Source organism: Fundulus heteroclitus, chromosome 20, assembly GCF_011125445.2.
Source record: "Fundulus heteroclitus isolate FHET01 chromosome 20, MU-UCD_Fhet_4.1, whole genome shotgun sequence".
In the NCBI taxonomy this organism is placed as follows: domain Eukaryota; kingdom Metazoa; phylum Chordata; class Actinopteri; order Cyprinodontiformes; family Fundulidae; genus Fundulus; species Fundulus heteroclitus.
The window spans coordinates 38,834,273-38,861,594 of NC_046380.1; the positions used below are offsets into that span (position 1 = coordinate 38,834,273).

General features: G+C 47.4%; 1 protein-coding gene across 1 annotated transcript; it reads right to left on the bottom strand.

Annotated features, from left to right (window-relative positions):
- Positions 1-1,670: 1,670 nt before the first annotated feature.
- Positions 1,671-22,417, bottom strand: rybpb (RING1 and YY1 binding protein b). Its single transcript, XM_012874435.3, has 5 exons — positions 22,240-22,417; positions 21,429-21,554; positions 6,447-6,752; positions 6,255-6,353; positions 1,671-4,668 (listed from the first exon to the last, which is right to left on the bottom strand). Exons 1-5 carry the CDS (start codon positions 22,263-22,265, stop codon positions 4,419-4,421), a joined length of 807 nt encoding a protein of 268 aa, XP_012729889.1. The 5' UTR covers positions 22,266-22,417; the 3' UTR covers positions 1,671-4,418.
- Between the last annotated feature and the right edge of the window lie 4,905 nt (positions 22,418-27,322).

Here is a 27,322-nt window from a genome sequence, read left to right on the forward strand (position 1 = left end):
TGTATAACCCAAGTGAGCTTGAGCTTAAAGGAGCAATGAGTGGAATTTTATTATTTTAGATAGAAAGAACTAAAAATAGTCTTGTGAAGAACTAAAGGTATCGTTTTAGATGGAATATGGTATGACGTTACACACCATCTCTCTGTGTTGGTCTCTAGTCTCTTGTGTACAAGACAGTGTTGCAGACAGTGTTCAACAGAAACACTAAGTGGTAAAATTTTGCTCATTGCTCCTGTAAAAGGTCACAAACTGATGGCCGGACATTTTCCTTCAACACTTTCTCATAGAGATCAAAATTCAGGGCTCCGTTAAGTACAGCAAGGCGAATTTATATGAATAAATGAAACATATGTGAGCGTATTTTTTAACAGACCAGACAGGCTGAAAGGTCAATATTTCCATATTAGTCCTTTAGTGATCCTTTACAGCCAAGTAGTAATAAAGACCATACAGTCCGTTGCATACATCCTATTTAGACGATTAGAAATATCAACCAAATTCCTACAAAGCGCTGTGTCATCCACTAACTGTGCTGACAATGATCACCAGGCAGAGAGGCTTATAATAGGCCCAGTTCTCCCAGTCCACTCCGACTTGCACGCACCTGCAGTACAGCCTGTTCCGACCAGAGAAAGTTGTTCTGGGTAAGCCAAAAAAGAATCAGATGGAAAAAAAAAGGAAGATCAACAAATTTGTACCAGTTAGAATGTTACTAAATGTATATTTATTTCACAGATAAATACTGCATTTCAGGTCATACGCATGTTGGTTTTATTCACACGTCTTTTTTTTAAACTTTTTTTTCCCCAACATTGTCCAAATTATCATCTACTGCGTTTTCTTCCCGTTTAAGTATCGCTGCAGCTTTTGTTCCGCTCTGATTCGTGAGCTGCAGAATGTGACAGCGGATTCAACAGAGGCTCTCATATGCAGATTCTTCTGTGAAGCTCCGTAACCATCATCTCCTTCCTTTTCCCATAATATATCCAGAACTATAGATTTTGTTGTTGGTTGTGTTTCGTTTTATGGGAGTTGCGAGATATTGCTTTTAAACAAAAAGGACTATCTGGCATACATCAGGGTTAAAAACGGGGAATATTTATTGACAAAATAAGCTATTAGTAGCACTGAAAAGGACCATTTGCTCATCAGGTGACCTCTGAAGGTTTGTAGGAGCAGACCGCAGCTAGACCCTTCTCCACCCTACTGCTACGCCACGCAGTTTGAAAGCAATCCCTGAAGGAGGAGTTCTAACAGGGAAGGTCAAAGGTTGCCTAGGTGAACCAGGTTCAGCATCCAACACGGCTGCTGCACGTCAGACAGTAAAAATTACACAGGTGTAACTTTTTTTTTTTTTTACAATATATGTATGGGTGAACCTGTTTCTCTGTTGCTAGCATGCATAAAAATGGAGAGATTGCTTTTGGCCTGTATCGCTAATAGCAGTTAGCACCAGCGGGACGGTTAAATCCGACTTGTTAAAACACACCGGACCCTGTTGTTACGTCTTTTCCAGTTCAACAACGCAGCGCTCACTGGCTTCCGCATAACGATCCAAACGCAAAACATTAGCGGCTCACGACCCGTTACCAGAGCCTCGCTCAGCATCCTTTAAATACACGCGGCACGAGAGGCGTCAATGAGAGGCACGAGGCAGCCAGGGGGGCACATAACTTTTGACAGTTTTATTTGTGAAAAACTACAAGCAAAATTCATAAATAGACATTTCTATCTGAAGCGGAGGGGGAGAAATGATCAGGTTAGCTCAGAAGCGCAAAGTCGTGCACATGCCAGAAACATGTATTAGTCAACATCATTAGCTAGACGGGGAGCTGTGAGCTGCTGAAAATGCTGCATACATTTCCACACCAGGAACATAAGGTGACCAGTCCACAAGGAAACAAAGACACATAAGCTGGAAGTCAAAAAAAAAAAAAAAAAAAAAAAAAAAAAAAGGAGGGAAAGTGGATTAAACAAAGAATGGATACTTGTACTCTCCCTAAGTGTTCATCTATGTTTTTCTCTTAAAACCAAGCAATAACTTTAAAAGCATTGTACAAGACATTTTTTCTAGGAAGAAAATGAGTTTGTATCACACACTTAGCTGGAAGTTCACGTTTAAAAGGTTATACAGTAAATAAACAAGCATTCTACATTTAGGTCTCTGAACAAACAAAGCTAAAATATGTAACCATCTTTACACAGTAAATTAAGGTTACTGGTCGCACACAAGAACAGAACTGCTTGCGCGGGAGGGAAACGGTAAAACCAAAAAAAAAAAAATTCAAATGAATTTTTTTATAAAAAAAAAAAAAAAGACCTCAGCTTCGTTGCTCGTAGTGTTTGCCTTTTGCACCTTTTTAAAATTCTATTTACAAGCAATAATTCACGCGCCCGGCAAGCGGACCGTCCGCTAGCAATTTAACAATGAGTGCTCTGTGGAGTGAATATGGCCACGGACCGAGGCGGGTGACAGGAATGGGCCTAATTCTGTCTCCTCCTCTGCCTCATTTCTCAACCACTGATCCTGGATCTGTACGTTAATGGAGCACAGAACATTAGCCGGAGCTAAAAATGCAGGGGGGGACAGAAAAAAAAAAATGTTAAATTAAAAAAGTCAACGCATGACTCCTGGACTCGAAATATCGCTTACGTGATTATCGCCCCTACGTGTGAATCTGCAGAAAAAAAAAAAAAAAAAAAAAAAAGAGCAGACTTCATCCTCCCCTGCTACTGTCCCAGGAGGGGGTGTTAGCCGCCGCCGGCCGGCCGCCCACTCAGTGCAGCAGCCTGCGCTCTGATTTAGCCCCGCAGAGACACCGAGCGCACAATAAGAACACCATTTACATGGATTATATTAGTCTTTATTTAAAATGTTATTCATCTCACACATTAGATAATTGCATTTCAAATTGTTATTCATCTGTCTATGTATCATGTCATTATGAAATTCCTTTGGTCCTTCAATAAATAAAACTAAGATATCATATACACATTTATTCTTTATACAATTTCTTACAGTTAAAAAGGAAATTATGTTGGTCTATTCTCAGCTAAGGTGAAAGTTACTTAAAACCCTTACATAAGCCTCGCTGTTATAAAATTTTATTTGCATTCTAATAAGTACTGTACTATTTTTTGCCTTCATTGACAGGAGTCTTAAATTAATACATATAAAACAAGTCAATTGAATTGTCAATTCTTTGCAAATCGTTCACTTTTGTTACATGCAGTTTCGCCGTGGAGAGGACAAGGATTCAACGTTGCCTTCAGGACCACCACAAAAAAAAAGAAAAAAAAAGAAAGAAAGAAAAATCAACAGGTTGACGCAACAAGGTCTGTTTTACAGTGCGACTTGGTTTCACCGAGCAGAACTGCCTCCTTCAGTCACAAGGAGTAGAAAAGAAAAAGGTTCGAAAACGAAACCTCTGGCCGCGGAGCGGAGGGGACGGCTCCGACCTTCAGCCGCCAAACTCAACGTTTGGACCGTGGAATGCAAAATAAAATAAAATATCAACAGCTTTTAGTGTTTTACACGACAGCCCACACTGTACAGTCAAAGGACAGAAGGTACTGCACAACCTGCCGGAGCGTACCACCTCGGAGTCGAGCCGCTTGGAAAACGAAGGTCCGACCTGCCGTGGAGGTCTAACAGTGTTGTTGAGGAAAAAGTGAAGGAGAATTTGATTCATAAGCACTTCGTCACATTGAGAAAATGGCTAGTCCCAAATCTGCAGAATCACTTCACAGTGTATCTAGCACCAGTGTGTATGTGTGTGTGTGTGTGTGTGTGTGTGTGTGTGTGTGTGAGATCCTAACATTTTCCATGTAGTGAAAACACTGAAGGAACGATCGCTCGATCAGCAGAGCTATGCTGCAAAGCCTGAACATAAAGAGAGAAAAAAAAAATATACAGGTGCAACAGGTAATAAATAAGGGGATTAATAGTTATTCAGATGGTTGTGGTTATTGTGCCCAGCGGAGATTTCTTCTTTACAAAAACAGAACAAACGAAAAAAAACAAAACAAAACAAAACAAAAAAAAAAGAGTCGACTTGGCCTCACATCCACGTACAAATATAAAACAATACATACAAGTGTCTGGATGCTACCGTGAGGGGGGGGGCGGGGGGGGTTATTCCCTGTAGCAAGGCTCTCCTCAGGGAGAGCGTTCCCCTAACAAGGTGCCACGCACAGCGTCTCTCATCCGGCCGGCTCCGCTCAGCATCCAGGGGGGAGGGGGGGGGTCATGGAATGGAGGGCAGGGCAGCCATGGGAAAGGGCGACAACTCCCCCCCCCCCACCCCCCCATGGGATCCATCGTGTCCAGAAATGGGCGGAGTAAGAGAGGGGAGTGAAGCGTTGGGAAGGAACGGGGATAAAGCAAAAAAAAAAAAGAGGAAAAACAAAGAGGGAGCTCAGAAGGACTCGTCGTGCCCCAAAGAGAGCTCCCCTTTAGGGGTGGAGGCGCGTGACGAGCCCTTGTCCATGCTCTCGGAGCCGGAGCTCTGATGCTGCTGTTCGGAGCCCGCGCTGGACGTGATGGTGGACGAAGACGTGGATGAGGAGCGGGTCTTCTCCTTAAAGTCCGTTATGATCACCGTCACGTTGCCTACGGTGATGGCCAGCTGCTGGGCGGTACTCCGGTCCACGTTCTTCAGTTTGGGCCTGAGTGTGCACACACAAACAAAAAACAACGTTTCAGAAACCCGTGCACCGAGAAATTGAGTGGGATCGGACCACTGGTCCTGTTCTGTGGTCTTTTCCCAGCGAAGGCAGCGTCCCTAAGCACTGAGACTGTGCCGACAACACTCTGCAGAGTGGAAGCTGTTACTGAGGGAGGACTAGAGGGTCGGCCATTTCTAGCATCACTGAGGTGTCGCCGTAGCAGACAAAGCTTTCACCTGATCATGGGGAGTGAGCAGAGTTATGCTGGCAGTTACGCCACGGTTCGGTGGAGGATTTTCACCCCCATCGTCACCGGAGGTTGAGGGAGGCTTGTGGAGCCCAGCGGGTCAGAGCCTTAGCGGTTTGAGCTGCTGGCTCGAGGCGCCGACTCAGCAATGCCCGAAGCTGCTGCTGCCGAGGCAGTGGAGGCCAGAATCTGCCCATTTGTACTATATTTATTTCCCGCTTTGTAATCCAGACAGTCAGACAGCTATATGGCAAGATGTTTAACATTTAATAGCTAGACTGGTTAAATGACTGATATCTGCAACATAACGTTGCAGATCTTAAATCAAACTTGATACACAGTGACATTACGACTATTTAAAATTACATTATAGAAAGGTATAATGGTGAATCCTGATTAAATGTTAAAAAGGCTTGCCATAATCCCACAGCGGTAGAGCTACTGACGTTAGTTTCGTCACAAAGACTTTTGAACCAATAGCAATGGATTCAAAATTCAACGCAAGACCACCGTTTAACCCTAGGAGGGCGCCGCACTGATGAGTTTAGACGTAAAAGCAGGATTTCAACAAGTGTGCACTAATATGTCAAAACAATGAGCAGAATTTGTGGCCAGCACTATAAGACAACAGCGTTAGCAGTTTATTGGTAAAAAAAAAACTGTTAACTTGAGGGTGAGTTACCCTTTAATGTGGGGCTTTGTTTTAAGACACTCTGGTGTCAGAGTAGAAAACATTCATGGATAAGAACAGAAACGCTTCCTTAAGGCCTGTGTAGCTGTGTAGTTGCTAATTGGAAATCACAGGACAAGTGTCTTGGGTTGTGGCACACTCAAATTCTGTGTCCAAAAAAAATAAAAATGAAATATAATTGTATATATATAAAAAAATAGAATCTGTATTTTTCTGTATTCATAAGTCTTAAGTTATGCACACAGAGCTGTTTCTGTAACTCGGTCCTGTTTTATGTTACAACTTTGTGAACAAAGTCAAATTAACTTTTTAAGTAAGGAGAACTGCTAGTGATCATATTTCCCCTCATCATAAAAACCAGAAAAGTTTTCCTAAAGGTGAGAAATGAGCCAGAGAAGCTGTAAGCGGCGCTTGTGGGTCACAGAGTGAGGGCGAGCTTACCAGCATCATGCAGGCTGTACTGGGTGACACACCGAGAGTCAGAACAAGTGCGTGACAAACAGAGTGGGCGTTTAGTGTAAAAGATCGATTGTGATTCATTTGAAGTTTTCCCACGACTCTTTCCAGGATGAGTTTCATTAACAAGAAGTGCCGTGAGTGGTGTGGCGTGCCTGAGAAAACGCTGAGCAGGGGAGGACTCCTACTCACCTGGAGATGTGAGAGTTCTTGTTGGACTTGGTGGCTGACTTCCCAGACTGTATGCTCTGCTTGTCACTCGGTGGACTCTGATGGCTGTCGGATTTGGGTCTGCGGGGGAAAAAAAAACAGAAGCGGGTGAGCATTAAGGGCGCAACGGGAGACTTCCAGGCGGGAGTAACAGGCCGACATGGTGACACTGACTTGCTCTTCTTGATGCTGGGCTTCTTCGTGACGGCTGGGCTGATGTCCTTTTCCCTGTCGGGTTTGTCCTTGACGGGCTGCTCCTTCTCGCCGCTGTCCATCTCGGGGATCTCCGCCTCTGGCCTGACTCCCTCGGGACGTTCGCCCTCCGGGGGTCCCTCGACGCCGGCCCGCTCCCCCTCGCCGGGGGGGCGCTCCTTGTCCGTGCGCTCGCTCCTCTCTCTCCGGTCCTTCTTGGCCGGGGGAGGCATGGGGTACTGCTGAGCCACCTGCTGGGCAACCAGCTGGGAGTTTATTCTGGGTTTCCTGCGGAGAAGAGCCCAGGCACAAACACGGGTTATTCTTGTAGCGGAACGGTGAGACGACCCTGGCACACACGAGGGCCGGCGAACACAGAGGTAGCTCGTCCCAGCTGCTGCCGCTGCTGTGGCTTCTAACGGTCTGTTCCCAGCGCTGCACCTCTGTCTGGGAGCCTAATCTCATTAAGCCGCGGCTGGAATAAAAACCAGCGCACGGGATCAGAAGGTGGAACGTCTGCGGCGCGTCGCCGAGCTTCTCTAATCTGATTACGCCGGGGGCTGACCCCGTTCGTCACACGTTCAGACCCAGCCAGACGTGCCGTTGGCTTTCCAGCAACCGCGGAGCTCTCCGACTCGGAGGCGCCCGTCACAAACGTCCGGGCTCCCGCGCTGACGAGCCTCACTGCTGGGGAGTCCAGCGCCGAGCAGAAGTATTCGCACCCCCTTCACGTTTTACCGCCACAGACTTCGGTGTATCGTACAGGGATTTTATGTGCTAGACTCACAATAAGTAGGAGTATAACAGAGGATCCGATGGAACGTTCTGCCTGCTTTTGCGACATTTGCGTTCAGCTTGAATTACAGCTGCAAATCTTCCACATCTGCCCATTCCTCTTTCTAAAATAACTCAGAGTCAGACTGGCTGTGTGTTATTAGCTGACCTCCCCGTGCCACGTCCTTCTCAGCTTCTGAAAAGCTTTTCTTTCAGCGTTTCCCAGTATTTATGCTGAGCTCCGTTCATCGTTCTCGACCTCCGAGTCGGCGATTTCAACTGGAACGGCCCCTAAAGCCAGGACTATGATTCAGAAGGTCGGCGCAAAGAGACCCTACCCGACTTCTGCTACTGGCAGCAACACTGAGTGAAACTTCTTCCTTTTTCAGTATTTCTGCAGCATTCAGTCAGCCATACATTATGTTTCTGTGTTGATTAGTGGAGATGTTTCAGCGCTGTCTATACGCACGTAGAACAGCCTTACTGTCATCGTTTTAACAGCAGCAGCTTTAGCGGCTAAACCAGCAACGAAGGATTGCCACCTACTGTTTAACATTTCATGCTCAGCACGGCTTAAAAAAAAACAAAGATTTTGCCATTAAATGGCACTTTAAAAACACACTCAGGGTGGCTGTATTTGTACGTTTAATGGCTTATGCACAAGTGTCCATGTTTTTCCCCACTGTCTGCCTAACGGCAGAGAGCACGGCCTCTCTGGCCACTTCAGAGGTACATGGAAGGCAGCGTTGGCTCCGTCCGTTTTCCAGATCCACTCTGAGCAGCTATTCTGTCCCACCACACTTCACCGCAGGGATGGTGTGTTCAAGGTGGTGTGGTTTTAGTCACCTCCACAAATCATGCTTTGAAAACAAGCCATAAAGTTTCCCCTTTAGTCTCACTAGATTGGAGCATCTCTGCAGCTCCCTCAGAGCCACCGTGTGCTTATTGGCCTTTTTCCTGATCGACGGCCTCCTTCACCGACCCGTCAGGACGGCCGGGTGTATGCAGGCTTTTCAGATGACGACATCTGGTTCCTACTTCTCCCTGACCTCTCTGCTGCGTCACGGCTGGATTTATACTGAACTATACACACGCAGAAAACCCTTTCCACATGGGCGCGTGCGCTTTGTGTTGGTCGGTCACATAAAATCCCACTAAAATACGTCGAGGTTTGAGGTTGCATTCGCGGCAAAATGTACAAATAGAGTAGGAATACTATTCCTTAATCCAGACATCTGGGCTACACACACACACACACACACACACACACACACCTGCAACATAATGGACACCAGCTGGCAACATCTGCGGAGCTCCTCAGGGGAGGGGAAAGGATGACTGCACAGACCGAACTGCAGCCAGCGACTGGCAGAGCACCGTGAAAACATGCAAACATGCACCACAAAGGCTTAGCATGCAAATAAAGCCGTCTGGGCTGCTGAGGTAGCCTCTTATCAGGAGAGCCAAACGTAAAGCTGCATATAAAAGCTCCTTCCTACGCCCAATTTAGCTTTCATGTCAGCCAGAACGCGCCTATATCCCAGCTCCTTGTTCTCGTTAGTCTCTCCCCCCCCCCCCGAAACTCGTCGCATACCAGCAACACTCCAGATAAACAAGAGTTAGGGCTAAAAGAAATAAAAGTGCAGCTCCACGTTCTGTGAGGCTTGCTGCCAGGAGCTGCTCTCACACAGCTGTTCCAGCGGTTAGCCTCAGTGTTCGCCTCCAGTTACTCAGTTCTGCGCTCGAAAAAAAAACGTCTTTCTCGGGTTCATGGAGCCGTTCACAAACGACTCCCCCCGCCCCCCGGCGTCTCTCCCGGAGCTGCTCTGGTCCCCCCTCCTGCCGGGGTGGGTGGGACACGCGGCTGATCAGACCACGATCAATCGGGGTATAATAGAGCATCATGTTGTTGAGCTCACACTGCACACCGATCAATAAACGAGCTGCGGCGCATACTGATGAGCCCGTGGCTGCTGATCCATTACGCGCTGTTGCCCCGGGTTTTTCTACCTGTTGCCCTGTGTGGAACCCCCCCCCCCCCCCCCGGATGCTATTAGGAGCGTGGGAACCATCTATCCTGGACTCTTTATTCTCATCAGACATGCTCATGTTCAGTTTGGACCGACGGAAACACCCTTTGCTGAGTAGTAGCCATTCTACTACCTTAACAATGATTATATAAGCACTCATAAAATGTGTATGTCCAAAACACCCGTTTGTTCCAAGATGCAAACATGTCTATGCCCCCTGAACCTCCCCCACCTTTTGTTGAATGCCTACAACAAGCTTCAAACTTGAAACTAAATGCTAGGATATGGAGGAAAGCCTTTTGCACAAGACTTGAAGCTGGGGGGGGGGGGGTTAACGTTGCAGCAGGACAGTGATAACATTCCTGGGATAACGCTGAATGGTGTAGATCAGGGGAGGGCCGCCCTGGTCCTCCGTGCGCTTCGGTTTAACCAGACACCCGACCCACATGAACTAGTGATCACCACACTCCTTCAGAATCGGTGGCGGGCCGACGAGGCAAGCTTGCTGCTTGGTTTTAGGTAGATTGGAGCAGGGACACGCGCAGGATCATCTAGATAAACTTAAATAGATGTTTACTGATGACGTCCATCTAATCTGACTAACACTGCGCTATTTTGCCAAGAGTATTAGATAAAAAAAAAAAAGTCCCTCTCTAGATGTGTGGAGACATACTTGAATAATGCAGTGAGCCCTCAGTGGGCTCAGCCTCCCTGAACACTAGGGTTGGGACATAAAAATCTGTTTCTTCCACGCATCGAGGCGCGGACATGGCCCATTGGGACCGGTGTCAAACACCAGAACTTCAATATCTTAGCGCTCAAATTATAAGGAGTGCCAAACGGGACCTAGTTTATGGGGAACACATAAGGTCGCATACACAACTGACTTGGATAAGAGCCAGAACCTTATTAACCCTTTTCAAAAATAAAAAGGAAATATCTGAAAACACAGCAAACACCAGGAGCCGTGATACACGCTTCCATCTGGAGGTGGAAGTAGAAAAGCTGATCTCCCCTGCAGCCATACGCTGGAAGACCGTTGGACTAGCTTTATCAGAGCTCCCTCCTAACTCAGAATAAAGGCAAACTACAAAGTCCACAGGCACCGCTATGGTGCTGGACCCGTGACCATGAAGACTCGCTGGGAATTGGGGCGACTCCTACGTCCCACAACAACAACAACAACAACACCGCAAAAAAGTGATGGAGTCACAAGGAGGTAGGGTAGCGCTAGCTTGTGACGCATGGATGGATGCGATGCTGATGTTGGCTTAGCAAAACCACGGTAATAAGAGAAAGTCACACAGGTCCAAATTTGACTGGACTATATGAAAACGTAGCTCCTTTTTGCAAAATCCGAGGAGCAGTGGAGGAGAAGATGAGCGCGCTTCTCTAGCTGCTGACCAAGGGGACTGCACCGCCGTGAGCCAGCTAGCATGGATGCTAGTACGTCATCAGCGCAGCCTCCTGGGAAAACGTCCAACTAGCCGTTGTAACCCACAATGGTAGGTGATCTTAAATTTAGAGGATAATCACACACTCTAATTTTGTGATGGTTTAAAAGTAAATGGAGCTATCAAAATCCAAACTTTTTTTTTGTAGCGTTTTAGCTATGTTTTGTCATGAGTCATAACCACCGCCAGCGGGCAACGCCAGGACCGTCAATCAGTCTGTATTGAAGTTACTTTTACAACTTGTAGGCAGGATGTGCTAAACCGCACAGATTTGCTGGCTGGTTACATAACTAGAATTCAACTTAAGTGCAAACAAGTTATGTTTTATAATTGTATTGTTAGAAAAGTTTTTCATCAGTGTCTTTTTGTAAGACTATAGTTGGTGTTAGGGTGGGCAAAATGGACTTTAACTTATCACGATACACTGTAGTAATGTTGTGATAACGATAAAAGTGATGATAAAAGACTATTTACAGCTACTTAGAGTCTTTTCAGGTAACCGTGGAGCTGTTACTGCACTGCATGTCAATTATTGCCCAGTAATATTGTCCTTAAAAACATTTAAAAATGTATATATTAAAACAAAATTCTAAATATGTTTCATTAGATCTCAAGTTACATAAAGAAATGTGATTTTTTTATTACAAAACTGCACACAGTAACTGCTTTTAATCATATTTTTTTAATTTATTGATGCTCTCAATAAACCAATAGTGGAGAAAATAGCAAAAATAACTATCCTGACCATATTGGCAGTTTTGGGCGCTTTCAGTCATTAATAATTGGATTTTATCGTTGTCAAGATAAATCCAAATTCTTATAAGAAATGTTTCATGATAATGATAAAACAATGGGATAAAGGCCCAGACCTAGGTAGTGTTTACCTATTGTCAATGTCTTATAATAACACATAATTAAATAGTCATAGTTTTGTCTTGCCTGAGGCATTTAATCTGTTTATGTTTGCTGAACTAAAAGGAGGTGGGAGTGGGGGGTGTCAGGACGTGTGTGGGTGCGAGGGTGGGCGCCCCAGTGGTGACTCTCGAACATCGATTTACAGTCACATTGTAGACTATATCATAATCAAACGTTGAAGTGATTAAGTATCCCCACACCCACTGAATACAAAACGCAGATTCCAGTATTCAGATTTTTTTATTTCTCATTTTATTTTCAATTTAGAACTAAAACAAATACTTTGTGTTGATCCATCGCATGAAACCCCAATTAAACATGAAGCTGGAGGCGGAAAAGTGACAAGATGCGAAAAAGCTTTAGGGTTCAAGGTCGAGTAAACAGAATGCTTAATGATGGAAGCTATTTAAACAAAAAAAACAAAAAAACAAATAATGTCCTCTTTTCAACTGGCTGTGATGATATGAAGATACTATATTAGATTATAAATAAACCCAAATATCCAACTCTATATCAGAAAGCATCATAAAGGTTTTCAGAGGCAACTTAAACCACAGGGAAAATCTACAGCCAGGCTGCAGCAGTTCTCACACACATGAAAAACAAATGTTTCTCCACACCAGCCGTGTGAATTAGCAGCCATCAGCCAACAGGACCGGCCATAGTTTTGTTTGGCAGGAAGCGCTGCTTAGCGGTGGAGGCAGTGGGTGAATGAGTGATTGATCAGCAGCAGCCCACTCAGAGCCTCAGACCTCGCTGCCCACCGGGCTGTGATTCAGGGCCCGGTCGGCCCCGACTCACAGCTCCCCTGATAACGCCACCGGTATTTACCGACCGACCGCATATCACGGTCCATGTGAGCCGTTACCACAGCTACAGCATCCGGCCCTGCGTCCGTCTTCCACTTTGTCTTCGTTAAACTGCCTCTCACTCTGAAATGCTCACTGCTTTACAAATTTCAAATTACAGCTTATATCAAAAGAATTCAACGCAGCTTAACAGCAACAAGCTGCAGAAACGTTGGTTTTTCAATAAAAAAAGAAAGAAAAAAGAAAGAAAGAAATCAGATGAGAGCCTCCTATGGAGCAAATGAAGTGCGGGGAAACGATACCGGAGCAGAAGTGAACCCCGGTGCACAATTGCTGAAATTGCAGCAACCTCCCACTGCTGCCAAAATATTACTGGATGTGTGTGTGTGGGGGGGTGTGTGTGTGTGTGTGTGTGTGTGTGTGTGTGTGTGTGTGTGTGTGTGTCCTGCTGTTGAATCGTTTCCCACTGTGAGGGCTTACAGTCTATTACCTCTCCCTTTGCACAACAATAGAGCCGGATTGACAGCTCCTCAAACGCTCGCCCTTAAGCCCCCCACCACCCCACCACCCCACGTAGGGGTGAGACGAGCCTCCATCGGCGGGACGCCCCCGAAATAACTATCATCACGGCTAAAAGCTCCTAATTCAGTGGGCCTGACACCCGTGGTTAGAGCGCTCCTCCCTGCCTGAGACAGACGTACCTCCACGCCGCTGGCGCTGGACCCGCTCGGCCTGGCTATGAGAGCCGGAGCTGCTGTTCCTTCCTACGGCGGCCAAAACAATGAGCTCAAGTGTTTCGTGGAGAAACGCAGCGAGGAGGAGTGTGAACGAGCGACGGAGAGCGCGATAGAGAGAGAGAGGGAGAGGGAGACGAAGGAAAGCCCTCATTAATACGGCCCTTTTATTTGAAGTGTTGTGTGGAGGACGAGCAATTATTTCCTGCCAGGCTGAATGAATGCAGCCGCAGACGGCTGAGTGGAGAGGAGAGAGCGGGAGACAGCTGACAGACGACACTGTCCTCCACCTGAGGAGAGAGAGCCCGGCGAGGAACCCGCGTTAACGTTTTGAGAATCTGCACCGAAAGAAAATCTTCTCCGTCCTCAAAGATCTGAGAGAAGAAAAAAAAAAAAAACAGAAATCAAAAACAGTTGTCTAGAAGGCCCGGCCCCGTCTGCAGAAATCTGGCGCAATCTGCTTTGCGCCGGCGGAGGACAATGCGGCCTCGGCCCGGAGCACATGTCTCGTAACGCGACATGCGAGAGTGCCGCGGGGCTCGGGTTTGATCGCAGCGGCTCCCTGCGACGCGCTGCCAAGCCTCTGACTGACTATCAACACGCGTTCATCTGTGTCAACACTCGCTTTACGCCTCGGTCAATATGGAGAAACACATGATGCCTTCCCCTCCCCCCTCCCCCTCCCCCTCCTACAGCGAGGAGGAGAATGGAGCGCAGCCCAGAGCTGCCCGTGCCGCTCTGGTTTGGCTCAGCCGGCCCGTTTGTTCATCTGCGCTGCTCCGCTGCTCCGGATGGCGGACGTGGAGAAGAGCGGAGACGAGGCCCCCGCCGATCCTTTATCTTTTTAGATGGAGCTCCACATCTTAATGGTAAACTTTCTGTGAGAACAACAGGGAACATAACGGCTGGCCAGGTTTTATAAACATTCACTATATTTCATTAGTAATGAATCAAGTCTCCCGCCATGGTGTTACACAAAATTAAGAAGAAAACCCGCTGATCTGATGGTTATTTCAAAACAGCAAAGCAACAACTACTTCTGCGTCATAATAGTATTTAGAACACCATCTCTAGCGCTTGGTGTCTTTTGCAACCAGAAACGTTTCCTTTCAGCTGCGTTTGTCTTGGCGGGAGAAGATTAACAGCCTTCCTCCAGCCAACTGAGGCGCAGTGCAAAGCAACAGGTGGGGGAGGGGCCACGCCGTCTTACTCTACGGTCTGGGACGCTGCTGAGGACTCCAGTGCCTTCCACTCGTCCTCTGGCGTCTCATTAAAGGGACTTTAAACAGAAGGACTGGTGTAAGGAAGTTGTTTGGGGGAAAACATCCGTATAATTTCATCCTGGTTAACGACGTCTGTGTGAGGGAGGGATATGAAGTCCATTCATTTCTGATTATGGACGCCTTAAAGGCCATCATCCCTTACACACCATGGTCAGTTACGAAAGAAAAAAAAATATCAAAGACTTTATTAATACTTTTATGTTTTTTTTACCGTTAAAATCGTACGTTTTTTATAAGGAGTGGTGGAGATCTCTCGTTGTGACGTGTTGCCGAGGTTTGAGCCAGCCCAGGCTATTTGACCGGACCCCTTTCACAAGCTGCCTTATAACACTTTAACGGACAGCCAGCAGCCAATCAGAATCAAGCATTTGCGGTATAACTGGAAACAAACGACACAACTGTGCGACATTCAGCAAAACCTGTGCTTCACCAAAGTCCAAAAACTCCCGACTAGCCAAAGAGAGCACCAAACCTCCGTGCACGGCAGAAGTTTTCAACCGACAACCCGATGCTTCAGCAAAGCGAAACGTCGGAACGCGTCTCCGATTTCCTGAGGAAGGAACGCCGAGAACGGGCAAATCAAAGTGTCGCTGTGAGGCTGCAGATCTCAATGAGCGACTTCTGAAAGGTCAGACGAGCAGCACTGTCAGCTCCAGCCATGCGTGGGGGGACTGAGTGAGTGAGTGAGTGAGAGTGAGAGAGTGAGAGAGAGAGAGAGAGAGTGAGAGAGAGTGAGAGAGAGAGTGAGAGAGAGAGTAATAGAGTGAGTGAGGAGAGGAGGAGAGAGGCTGGCTGAGCACAGCACCTAAAGAGCTGCCTGGGGCGGTAAGCTCTGCTCAATCATCCCCGCTGCCCAGAGGCATTAACCACTGTTCCCTTCATCTGCCCCTTGCAGTCAGGATTTAGAAGGCTTAATATTACCGTCGCTCCTCTGCTGCCGTACCCGGCCTTCAACGAGGAGCGCCAAATGTTACCATTTAAATGGTAGCTACTAAATCATTTAGTTGCCTTTGCGAAGATCAGATTAGATCCCAACAGCAAACGTGAACTCATTTGACCCCTTCCACCAGCAGGCCCTGTGGGGCATAAACAGTTTAACCATAACATCCTCCTCCCCTCCGTCATGGTAGGTGGTTTTTAGATTACGGTTACATTAAAACACGTCGCCCTGTTGGCGTTGCCGCTGTTTGTATTGACCCACGTGGCGTTCGGCGGTGGGCACGCCGTTTGAACTTTACAGGCCAGAGAAGGGGGAAGATGGGGACTGGATATTTAGTGGCTGCCGTTAGCGGGCGCACGGGAAGGAGCAAATATATTTACGCAGATAAGATTCGTCAGAGATACGCCGGCTTCTACCCTACATCCGTGTTATTCAACAAGCCGGTTGCTGGGATCACCGTCTGCGTTTCTCCGGAGAAGAGACGGGGCCAGACTGTCTGATCTCAGCGAGACGGATCTTAGCGAGGAAACAAAACGAAGCCAGCGTTTCACCGCCAGACCAGCCGCCCTCCTGTTTGGCTGTGCCGTTCATCTCCGTTAACCGTTTCCGTCTCATGAATTAGCGTTACAGCTCCTTTCTGAATCCCACGCGCCTCTGTCCTGCTTGAGCGATCTGACAGAGAGACAACTCTGCGGCTCCGTCGCAACACCCTTGCCTGTTTGTTTACTACTTTTGCTTTGGAATCGGTTCAACAAATAGTCCGGCCGGCAGGATCCGTGCGCACCAAAGGGATTCCATTGGTTCCTAACAGAGTATCCTCTGGTACACAGAACCTGACGGATATCTTTACGTCTCATCTGCAGCTAATGGCCTGCAAGATGGCCGTGTTTCCCCAAGGCTTGGACTGTCGTGTTGGTGGAAAACGGAAGAGGCGATGATGAAATGATGAGCGCTGCTCCGGGGCGGACAGAGCGCCCCGCGCCTCTCCTCCTTCACCCCGTCTCTTCTAAGACCCCGTCACCGCTCTCATCACTTTCCTCCTGAGTCCTCTCCTTTGGACGCGTCCGACAGCGTTCAGCCTACATGCAAATCAGCCCCCCACCCCCCCCCGGTGTGCCGTCTGTGTTTCATGAAGACCGCCGTCACTGCCTGTCACACTCATTCGCTCGCCTCGTTTGTTTGCCCCTAAATGGGCGGAGCCCGGATAGAGCAGCTCTCAACATTCCTCTCCTTTTGTCAGATTGCCAAATTGGCTATTGTATTAAATCACTCTCACACACACACACACACACACACACACACACACACACACACACACACACACACACACACACACACACACACAGCCAAATCCCATGCAGTAATTAAGAAGTTTTGAAGGCAGCAATTAACACACAGATTAGGCCTAGCCGCCCGTGCCCAGGACTTTAATGCAGATGCTGATAATGCTGGATAAGCAGAAGTGCTTTCCTCTAGGTGGGGGCTGCCGTCTGCAGCGTCTGCAGCGTAGGAAGTGCGTCTAAAAACCGACCGCCGGCGTGTCCCTGTTATGTAATTCCATTATCCCGGACAATTTGCCCCGTTGTGACAGCGGCACAATCCACGGATTATAACGACTCTGCTCCAGCACCGGGGAAGACGCGCCAAGCACATGCCGTCGCTTTTTAACCACTGCTGCCGCACATACAGCGCGTGTTGCTCAAGCTTTATCGGCCCCCACAGTCCAGCGTGTCAAGGAGGTTAGCTTTGCTTCATCAAGGATGTGGATGCTTACAGAGGGAGAATAAAGCTGACCTACATATGTCTACCATCTGGAAGGGTCGGGTTTAACATCCGTGTAGACGAGCTACAGGTAACCTTTGCTCAGCCCACTTGTTCCACTTCTAACACTGAAAAGCTTTTTCTCATCCACATGTGGACACAACTCCACTTATTAAAATATCTGATCAACGTTTTGCTTCCAACTGATTTTATTAACCAGTCTGCCTTTCCTAAATGATCTGGCTGTCATTATTACTAAAGCGTGTTTCAGTCCTACCACCGCTGCAGTTATAGCTGAACTGGAACCTTCACTGGGGCGACAGTGGCCCAGGAGCAGGGAGTTTGTCCTGTAACTGCTGGGTTGCTGGTTCAAACCCCCTACTCCGACCGTCTCAATCATTACCTATGTTTACATGCACGAAATTTCCCCATCAGATTAAACTGTTTTCGGATTAAATAACCGGATTGTACCGTTTATATGGGCGCACAACCAATTAATCCGATCTTAATGTGCGTGTATACGCACCTGGCTTTACTCCGAACAGAACCACTGACATGTGCAGTTACCACAAACAACAGAAGATGTACGTCCATCTTTGCTAAACAACAAAAATAGTAAACAAAGCAGTATTATACGAGTTTGTCTGTCTTCTGGGCGCCCAGGCTGGACTTTACTGTGTAAGGTGCTTTGGAGTCATTAGACTTGATAAAGCGCCATACAAGAACAAGACATTTACCATTTATAACAACAACATGCTTACCAATAACCAAAAGCATGGTTCAGGTTATTACTTAATTATTACTATTAAGGCGCAGACCAAAAGAAGAGATAAAAACATCAAGAAGAGGCCAGATCTGTACGTTATACTTTTATGATCTGGAGCGTCTCACATTAGTTTGAACTGGAGGTCCCTGAGAAAACACCGCTGCAAATACCTGCTGTGGGTATAAGGTCTGATTGAGCCGTGTAACGAGGCAAAGCATGGCCCCTTTTACTGAACATGGCCCATTGTGGCGTGCACAAATGGTAAAAACTTTATCATGGGCTCACGCATCATTCTGTTTTTAATTTAACAAATCTGGGTTTCCTCTTACGATCCAAAAATGTCCACCCAACACTATGGCGCTCAGAGAGAGACTACAACAAGTGCTGTTAAGACAAAGTAAATGCGCCAACGTTATCCTAGCGCCTCAGGGAACTGCTGCATGTAGGACTCTGTCAGCAGGAGCAACATGGGGGTTTGAGGGCTGTAGCTGCATGGCACACAGTCATGGAAAGATTTACGATGCAGCTATGTTTCAGGTGATTTACTGTCAGATCAAAGAATGACCTGAGCAAACCTTTTAATCCTAATGTAGACCATGTCATACTGATGGACAAAGAAAGAAAAGAAATGGTGAACAGGACATCCCTAATTAAAACGTTTCCTCGGGTCCCGGCGCTCGGCTTCTCAGACAGACGAGGAGAAGAGAATCTGTTCTGTTTAAAATCCAGCGCAGATGAAAGCCACTTGAAACGGCCGACGACGGCGCGGCAGACAAAAAGCGCCGCAGTCAAAGACGGAGGTGCGTCTAAACTTCCTGTGATCCCCACCATCAATCAGCTTCAGAGCTCTCTTAATGGTTTTTCCTCTGGCCCCGGGGGCTGCCAGAGGTGCATACCAAGCAGTGGCACAGAGCGAGCCGATGCACGATGACACAGCGCCGGGGTTCAGGCGGCAGAGAAAGTTCGATATGATGGAGCACGCCTCGCTGGGGATGTAAACTTAAGCTCTTTCCCCTCAATATAAAAAAAAAGCTGGCTCTAAAGGCAGAGGCTGGACTCTGGGGCTGCGTGGACCTGTAGATTAGTGTCTGCAGAAAATGCAACGCAACAGAAAGCAGAATCACTGGGCATCATGTTTCATCACTGATCACCCAGCATGCCGTTCTTCTCTCATCATCACATTCCCGCCTTCGTCAGCACCAATCAGAGCAGGACCGCCGGCTACCCAGTTCATCTAGGGGTACGACTCCAGCCACAGGTCTGTTAATAATCCCGCATCTCGTCGCCGTCATCCACCCCGTTGGAAACAGATGGCGTTTTAATAACGAATGGATGGAACGAGATGGAAAATATTCACCTGGAACAGAACGGGACCAAAAAGAGCGTTTGGCAGACGGAGGACTGCAAAGAGCGAGCACCGGACCCGGGAACAGACGAAGGGCTGTGACGACGCCACGGGCCTCAGCCGCACACCCTCTCGTCTTTGATACAGTCACTGCCGTCTCTCCAGGACACAAAAAGGACGACTCTCTCTTCCCGTGGTGACGGCGGACAGGTTTGTGAGCGCCACACGCAAAAGGAAGACGCGCCTTTTTCATCCCGCGGCCAGCTGGCAGCAAATCTCCCATGAAAAACGTCCTGAAACGGTGATTGCACTGATCCCCGGTGAAGTTTAATTAGCAGAACACTTGTGGCTCCGTGCATAAATCCAGACTCAAAGAGGAGCCTCCGATAAAAGCAGGAGGACAAAATATCCTTAAGTGCGAGTCGCTTTAGCTGAGAGCATCTCGCCTGGTCTAGAATACATCAACGGTGAGGGAAAGAAAGAAAAAACCTGGCTAATTAGTTCTCATTAGAATAAGAGGCAGGCCTGCGACGACACAACCGCATTGATCACAAGTTAACAACTCAGATCAAACGGCAACTTGTGAGAGGCACCCCCAGTGATGTCACGCGTCCCTGTTTATCAAAATAAAGATAAAAATGCAGAATAGCATGAAGGAGGTGGCCACGACGCGCTAGTTCATGCTTCCTGCTTCCCTGCAGCGTGTTTCAGCCTCCGCCGTCAGCTGTGGTCGTAAGCTACACGCTGCTGGGAAGACGGCAGAGGGGGAGGGGAGACTCGACTCCATCCGCAGCTTTCTCCCTGAAGCAGAGCTGCGTGGGTCCGTGCCACAGTCACAGGCTTGTCAGTCAAGCCACTTATTGTAAAAACCGCAGCTGAGAAAAGGTTAGAGCGCATTGGGGGGACTCGTCAGCCCGACCACAAATGAGTCATCCGTCTCTCTCTCTCTGACGGCGCGGCTGACGACGGCGAGCCGAGCGTGGCACAAGCAGCCCGTCACCAGAAACCTTCCCCACAGCGGAGTGAGTAGGAAGCGCCGGCGTGAAGAGAAACGAAAGGGAATCCCGCGGCGAGGAGCCGTGTTTTTAGCCCGGCTTCCCATAAGAGACGTCACCAGGGGTTTACTCCGCGTCAGGTTCAGGGTGGGTGGGTGGAGGCCTGGGACGTCCAAAGGCTGAGTTAACGCAGCGATAGATCTGTGACCACAGACAGTTCTGGGAATCAGGCAGGTTTTCAGCTAAAAAAACAAGCTGTGAGGGGATAAAACGAACAGTTTGCGTAGAAAGGTGTCACTTAACTGTGCATTTATAAAGATAAAACAAACAAACAAAAAGGTTACAAAAAGGACACGTGGAGAAACATCACCTGCTGGATTACAACCAGATCACCATTTATCCAACCTTTACCCCAGTAAGTCCCGATGCAGGAGAGTCTCCTGAAAAATCTCAATCCAACATTAAAAAGTTGAATGCCACAGCAAAAACAGCTTAAATCTGAACTTTTAACAACTTGTAACTTCCAATACGTCTCCCTCCCTCTCTCTCACACACACACACACACACACACACACACACACACACACAGCTCTAAGCAAAAATATATTTTCCTCAGCAATAAAACTTCACATCCAGGCAGAACAAGAGCCACATCTGAGAAACATACCTAATATTAGGCTACAGGTTTGAAGGACATGCCCAGAAAAGCACATCTGGACGCTTCCCGTGCCTCCAACAAATCCCACCTGCCACCAGATTTCAATAACCTCAGCGATCTCACAGGAAAACATCTATTCACTGTTTCACACCACGGCGAGAGGAGGAAAGAAAAAATGCACTCCAGTCATCAAGTATATATTCCCTTCTCGGTCTCTTGAGCCGTGCGTCCACAACAGCGACGCGGTTTCCATCGCCTTTTTAAATGTGAGAGAGCGCAGATCCAAAAAAATAAATAAAAAAATAAAATCCGCACAACGGCCACCGGATTAGCGCAATCAACAAGTATCCGCTCACAGACAGACTACCACGTCCATCAAAGTTGTCATTCCCGCGGAGAGCGATGCAAAGCAGCAGCAGGAGGAGGAGGAGGAAAGAAAGGGAAAGAAGAGACGCTCAGGCGAGAGGAGGTAGAGACGGAGAGAGGGAGCACTACGTTACCTTGTGGATGTGCCCTTCCTCACATCGCAGATGCTGCATTTGAACGCCTCGGCGGTGTTCCTGAAGGTGCACACGCTACAGTCCCAGTAGCCGTCGTCCACGGTCTGCTTGGCTTGTCTTTTCGGCCTTGCGGATCAAAAACAAACAATTAAAAAGGGTCACGCGGGGTTAACAAACGGCACCGGCGCGTCTCGGTTAATTGGGAGCAAAAGGAGCCCGAGCCGCACACGGAACCTGCCGCTCGATTAAAAAAACGAAAAAAAAAAAAAAACGAGCTGCCTCGAAACGGCACAAAGCATGGCGGGGGTTGTCATTAGCGCCGGGTTCGAGTCCCGGCTACCCCGGGCTTTGGCATCCACGGCGGCGAACCGGGGGCGACCATCCACGCCGTCCGGCTGTATCGCCAGCTAGGCTAGCAGCTGGGTTGGGAAGCGCTGCTAAAATAAATAAATAAATAAATAAAAAAGGAAAAAAAAAAAAAAAATCGGCACCGAAGCTCGGTGGGTCGGCTGGCGAAACCGATACCAAACAAAGCCAGTTTCGACATTGACCCTCCAAAAGGTTTTGTCGAAGCGGAGGAGCGTTGCGGAGAATGCCAGGCGTCTCCTCGGAAAAATTTCTCTTTGTCTGTTAAGTGACTGGCTCGCGGGGAGCGAGAAGCCGCCCGCCATAGTGACTGCACTATTCTAGCTAGCTGTGGCATACCAACTGAAAACGGGGAGAAACGATCCCTGCGTGAGAGAAACGCATCCGAATCTCGAGCCCTGGACGCGCAAACCGAACCCGAACCGACCGGGGCTGATCGCGTTACCTGGTAGGGCTCTTTTTGTCGCCCATGGTGACGAATAATCCTCGAAAATGAGAAGAAAAGGGGGCCTCCTTTAATTGTCAGTGAGTGAAGTAGAATCCAGATAGAGCCGCTGCTGAAGCTGTTGGCAGACAGGCTCCACTCAGAGCTGGCTCGAGGCACGGCACAGCGACTGACTGCACTCGGTCATGTGACCGGGCGCCGGCCAATCAGCGTCCCCGAATCTTTAAAAGTCTAGGACATGTAGAATATATTTTAATAACTTCTGGAGATATTTGACAGACACTGCACGCAGACGGGAGGGCTGCTATTCAGATGCTGTGCCCAATTCTGGTGATGAATTAAATGTTTGTTGAGCTTATAATGATATAGAGAGGGGATTTAAAAGTCGAAAGTAAAAAAAAAAGAAATAAACAGTGCGGTAACACCGAGAAAAGTAAAGAAACGGTATGTCAAAAGTGCAACTTTAAAACAGACTTATCACTCAGTTTGAAGCATGTCCACCAGGAAAGGCAAGAAGTTACGTACGAGCAGGATTAATACCCCATTGAGTCTCTGCAGCCACGGTTTAATATCTGTTATCTCTCTGCCACTTGCAGTTCAAACATTGGGAAACCCACAGCTTTCAAGTTCCCCTGCAATGCATCTCCAGAATAAGATCAGCGTGTTTACTATCGCAAAGTGATTGCAGATCATTTGGTAAATGCCATTTATCTTCCCACTCTGTTTAAACAGGAGGTTTGCAGCCTGATTTCCATGGACCTGTACCGACGTAAGGATTTCAAAAAGGTTATGCAGTGCCCTGTCCAAGTATTTCCACCCCTTTTTCACATGTCCTCATATGACAAGCACAAACCACAAAGAACCTTGTGAGGGACGATATACGAAGACAAACTAGTGCATGATTATGAAGTAAAGAGATAAATGACACACGATTCCACAAAAGTTTTCACAACTATTGTAAAAATGTTTTGTGCATGTCCACCCACAATTGTCTCTAAATAAAACAAAGTGCAGTCAGCTGCTCCTGTACTCAAGGTAGCAAGAATAAAAACGAAGGGCAGAGCTGGTGGAATGGAGAACTTTGACGGAATCGAATGATTTCAAATTCTTTGCTTTACTTTAAATGTCTGATCAATCACACAAAAGCCGTTGGACGCTTCAGACCAGGGACCATCAACTCCAGTTCTCGAGGGCCGGTGTCCTGAAACCTTCATATACGTCTCTGCTTCAACACACCTGAGTCAAATAATCAGCTCTTTAGCAGGACTCTGGAGAACTTGACTGCGTTCTAAAGGATGTAATTTAGGTGTGTTGGATCAGGGACACATCTAAAGGATCCAGGACACCGGCCCTGGAGGGCTGGATTGATCCCTGTTCTAGACCCAAAATCAATTGAAAATCTACAGCAAGATCTGAAATGTGCACTTTATTGACGCCCCCCATCCAGTCTGATCCAAGCTTTAGATATTTTCTTCCCTCCACTTCACAGTTATACACATCGTGTTAAAGTTATCACATGACATCCCAACAGCAACCCGCTGAAGATCACCAGGCGTGTGGCTGTATGGTGACCCAATGTGTATAAGTTCAGGGCATACCGGTATACTTTAGGAAGGAACTGTAAGTTGTAGTGCAGCTCTTCCTCCCCAAAGACTTTGGAGAACATCATTAATGTCTCTGAATAGCCTAATGGACCCATTGTTCTCTGTTTGCTCATAGAGAGTGTTTTATTCAGCCATATGCAGATGACTTAAGGTCCCCCTGCATCCACAAGCACCGCTCTTCTTTTGGCTGCGTCATGGAATGTGTTGTTGGCCAAAACACTGCACCTTTCCTCTCTGCCCAGGCCCGGGCTCCCTGCGGGGGGGCAGGCGTGAATCATGTCGGCTCATTAGCTGCTCTCCACGACTCCGGGTTTGCTCAGCGGATCCATCGCCTTTCTCCCCTCCGTTTCAGTGTTAATGCAACCTCCTCATCCACGTTCATCTGCCCTCCGCCCAGAGAGCTCCCTGTTTGGCTCAGCTCGTTTCGTGCTGCTCTAATTGAGCTTCATCACGGTAGCCTACTGATAACTACAATTCAGTCAAAACAGCATAATGCCTCGCCTCACTGGTTCCCGAATGAGCTTTTTGGGCTCTTTTTTGTTGCTTTTCACTTGCAAGCTACGGTAAAATAGGAAGCGGAGTTAGTTTGTATTCTCCGAAACGGCCCTTGTAGCTACGCGTCTTCTCTGTTCTTTTTGAGAAACGGCAAAATATCTGAGCAGACTGATTAATTCACGGGTGCAACAGGGAGGGGAGGCATATTAATGGAGGCATTTAGAAACATTTATTGAGAACAGCTGGTCCAAAGGTGAAAGAAGTGCAGATACCTTCCTCCCCGGCTGACTGCACCCCTGAGCACGGGCGCTTACATTACCGGGAGACGATTTTACAAGGCAAACAGTTAGTCCTCATTCATTATTTATGAGAGGTGTGAAGCTCAGGCAACACGGTGAAACAAGGAGCTCATGGCCTGCGCTGAAAGAAGTTTAGAGGCTTTGCTTTTTTTTTTTTTTTTTTGTGATGCAAAATGACTGAAGTCCCATTCACGCTGGTGGGGAAAGTGGGGAATTTAATTCCCCTGGGGCTTCAAGGAGCTGTCAGGGTTGTTGGTTTATCTACAATTCAGCTCCCTCTCGATCTGAGTGCGTCGCTCATCTTGAGCGGGCCTGAAGTCCAATACCTCAAGAGAGCTGCTGCTGCCGAGTGTCTGGCCGACCAAGATTGAGGTCTCGTGCAGCTGCAGGCGAGAAGATGTTAAATCTGTCTACCGCGCGGAGATCCCAGCCTGGATCTCTGCTGCAGCACCAGGCGCTGATCAAACATCATCATCGCTGCATTATAAGACAGATGCAGCTCAGTGGCCCCCAGGAATTAGGCTGTTTTGCTGTAAGTATTTGCTTGTCTGCCTTCACACACATATGAACTAAAGCCCGTTCTTAATCCATAGGGTTTAACATGATCTCGTGCTTTGAAGCTGTAACAGCTTCACGTCTTCTAACATGGCTTTAGGCGTCTGTTTGTGGGACTCTTTGACCATTTTCTAGGACATTTGTAAGGTCAGACACTGATGCTGGACGAGAAGGCCTGGCTCCGCTCCAATTCATCCCACAGGCGTTCTGTTGGGACGACGTCGGGACTCTGTGCCGGCCAGTCGAGTTCTCTCTTTACGGGCCCTGCTTTGTGTCGCTGGTGTCCAGACACGTTGGAAAAAGAAGGCGCCGGTCCCAACCGCTCACACGAGGGTAGGACCATGAAATAGGATCCGAGGCGCATGTTTGAACGGCAGAGCCAAACGGGCTGTTCTGGGGCTTTCCAACTAGTCAGCAAACACTTTTCTCTGAAACCAGAGTCTGCACCCAAACTAGACTAAACCTGTGGTTTCACCTTTGAGTAACCTCGCTTTCACTTTCGAAACCTAATACTTCACAGCTAAACCTAAAACAGTCTTGATGCTTGAAATTAAGGAGTTTGTAAAAAAAAAAAAAAAAAAAATCTAATTGGTGCTTCTACATGGCAGAGTGAAAACAACACAGGCATAACAGATCTGTCCTGTAAACGAGAACTCGCTTTTCAATGAGTCTACGTGTGTTAAAAAAAAAAAAAAACAGGTTTGATTAAAAAAGATAACATCGTTCGCACTTACATCAAGGAAAAGGAACTCACATTTTCTGTTCTCAGAAATCAAACAGAGGGTTTGAACATAGAGGTTAAAAGCAAAAGTCAACTTTCTTCCCCCACATTTTTTCAACATCAATGTCTTTTATTGGGATTTTATGTAATGGAGCAATACAAAGAAGAGTATAATTATGATGTCAATCTATACATTGTTATCAAAAATGTTTTGCAAAACAAAATCTGAAAAGGTGTGGCAGTCACTGGTATGAAAATCTTTATGGAATCACCATTCACTCCTGGTAAAAATGCAGTTGTTTTGGGGCATGTCAGATTCTCAAGTGGATTTACTTTGACTGGACCATTCTTAAACGTAAATATTGCTTTGATGGAAAGCGTTCGGTTTTAGCTCTGGCTGCATGTTTAAAGTCGTTGCTCTGCTGGAACATGAACGTCTTCCTCAGCCTCAGGCCTTTTGCAGCCTCTGGTTTGTTGGAGCTTTTGGATCCACAGGACGGAGCACCCAAACACAAAAGCGAGTTTGAATGGTTAATTGATTCAGGACCAGCAGCTTCTCAGGACGGACTGAGCGGCAGGAGAGGAAAAGATGATTCCGATGTATTTAGCAGTGCTTTGAAATGTTTTAATTAGGCAGTCTTGGGTATTGATGTTCGGTTGGCTGGAGGAGGGCTGATGTTGCGGGTTGTTCGTGGTTGCAGCAGGTGGATATTCCCAGACTGGCATGCACGGCTGGTGAGGACCTTCGAGGGTGCTTGTGGAGGCTAGGGTTCTAGGTAAAGTCACTGTTTCTATAGGTCAGAACTTGGAAGTAACGATTTCCAACAAGGAGTCTTCAGGGAGGTTAGACTCCTACAGGTTTCTAAGAAGACTAGGAGACATGGAGGTAGGTGACATGGAGGGCTAGAGAAGAAGATTATCATGCTCGCTGACAGCGTGGTGATGAATCAGCATTTCTCCGGGCCTTTCAAGCGGATGAGTTAATGGGGTAATGACTGTCAGGTGTGAGGCAGGAGCCAGTAGGAAAACCACACACACACACACAGACCACCGTGGAGCAGCACAGCACTGAGGAGGGAGGAAAAAACTCACAGTAACAACGGCAAGAACTGCGACACTTTCTTTTAGCTCCAACCATTCTACCACCAACTCTGACCACTTCCTCTTTCCCTACTAAAAGAAAAGCATTCCCACAGCATGATGCTGCCACCACCGTGTTTTATTATGGTGGTGGTGTGTTCAGGGTTCATTCATGTTGTGTTGCATGTAGGACCAAAAGTTTAGTTTTTGTCTCTTCAGACCAGAGTTCCTCGTGTCCTCCACCTGACTTGTGGTAAACTGCAAATTAAACATCTTCTTTCTTCCTTTCACCTAGTCTATAAAGCCCAGATTTGATGAGTGCACGATTG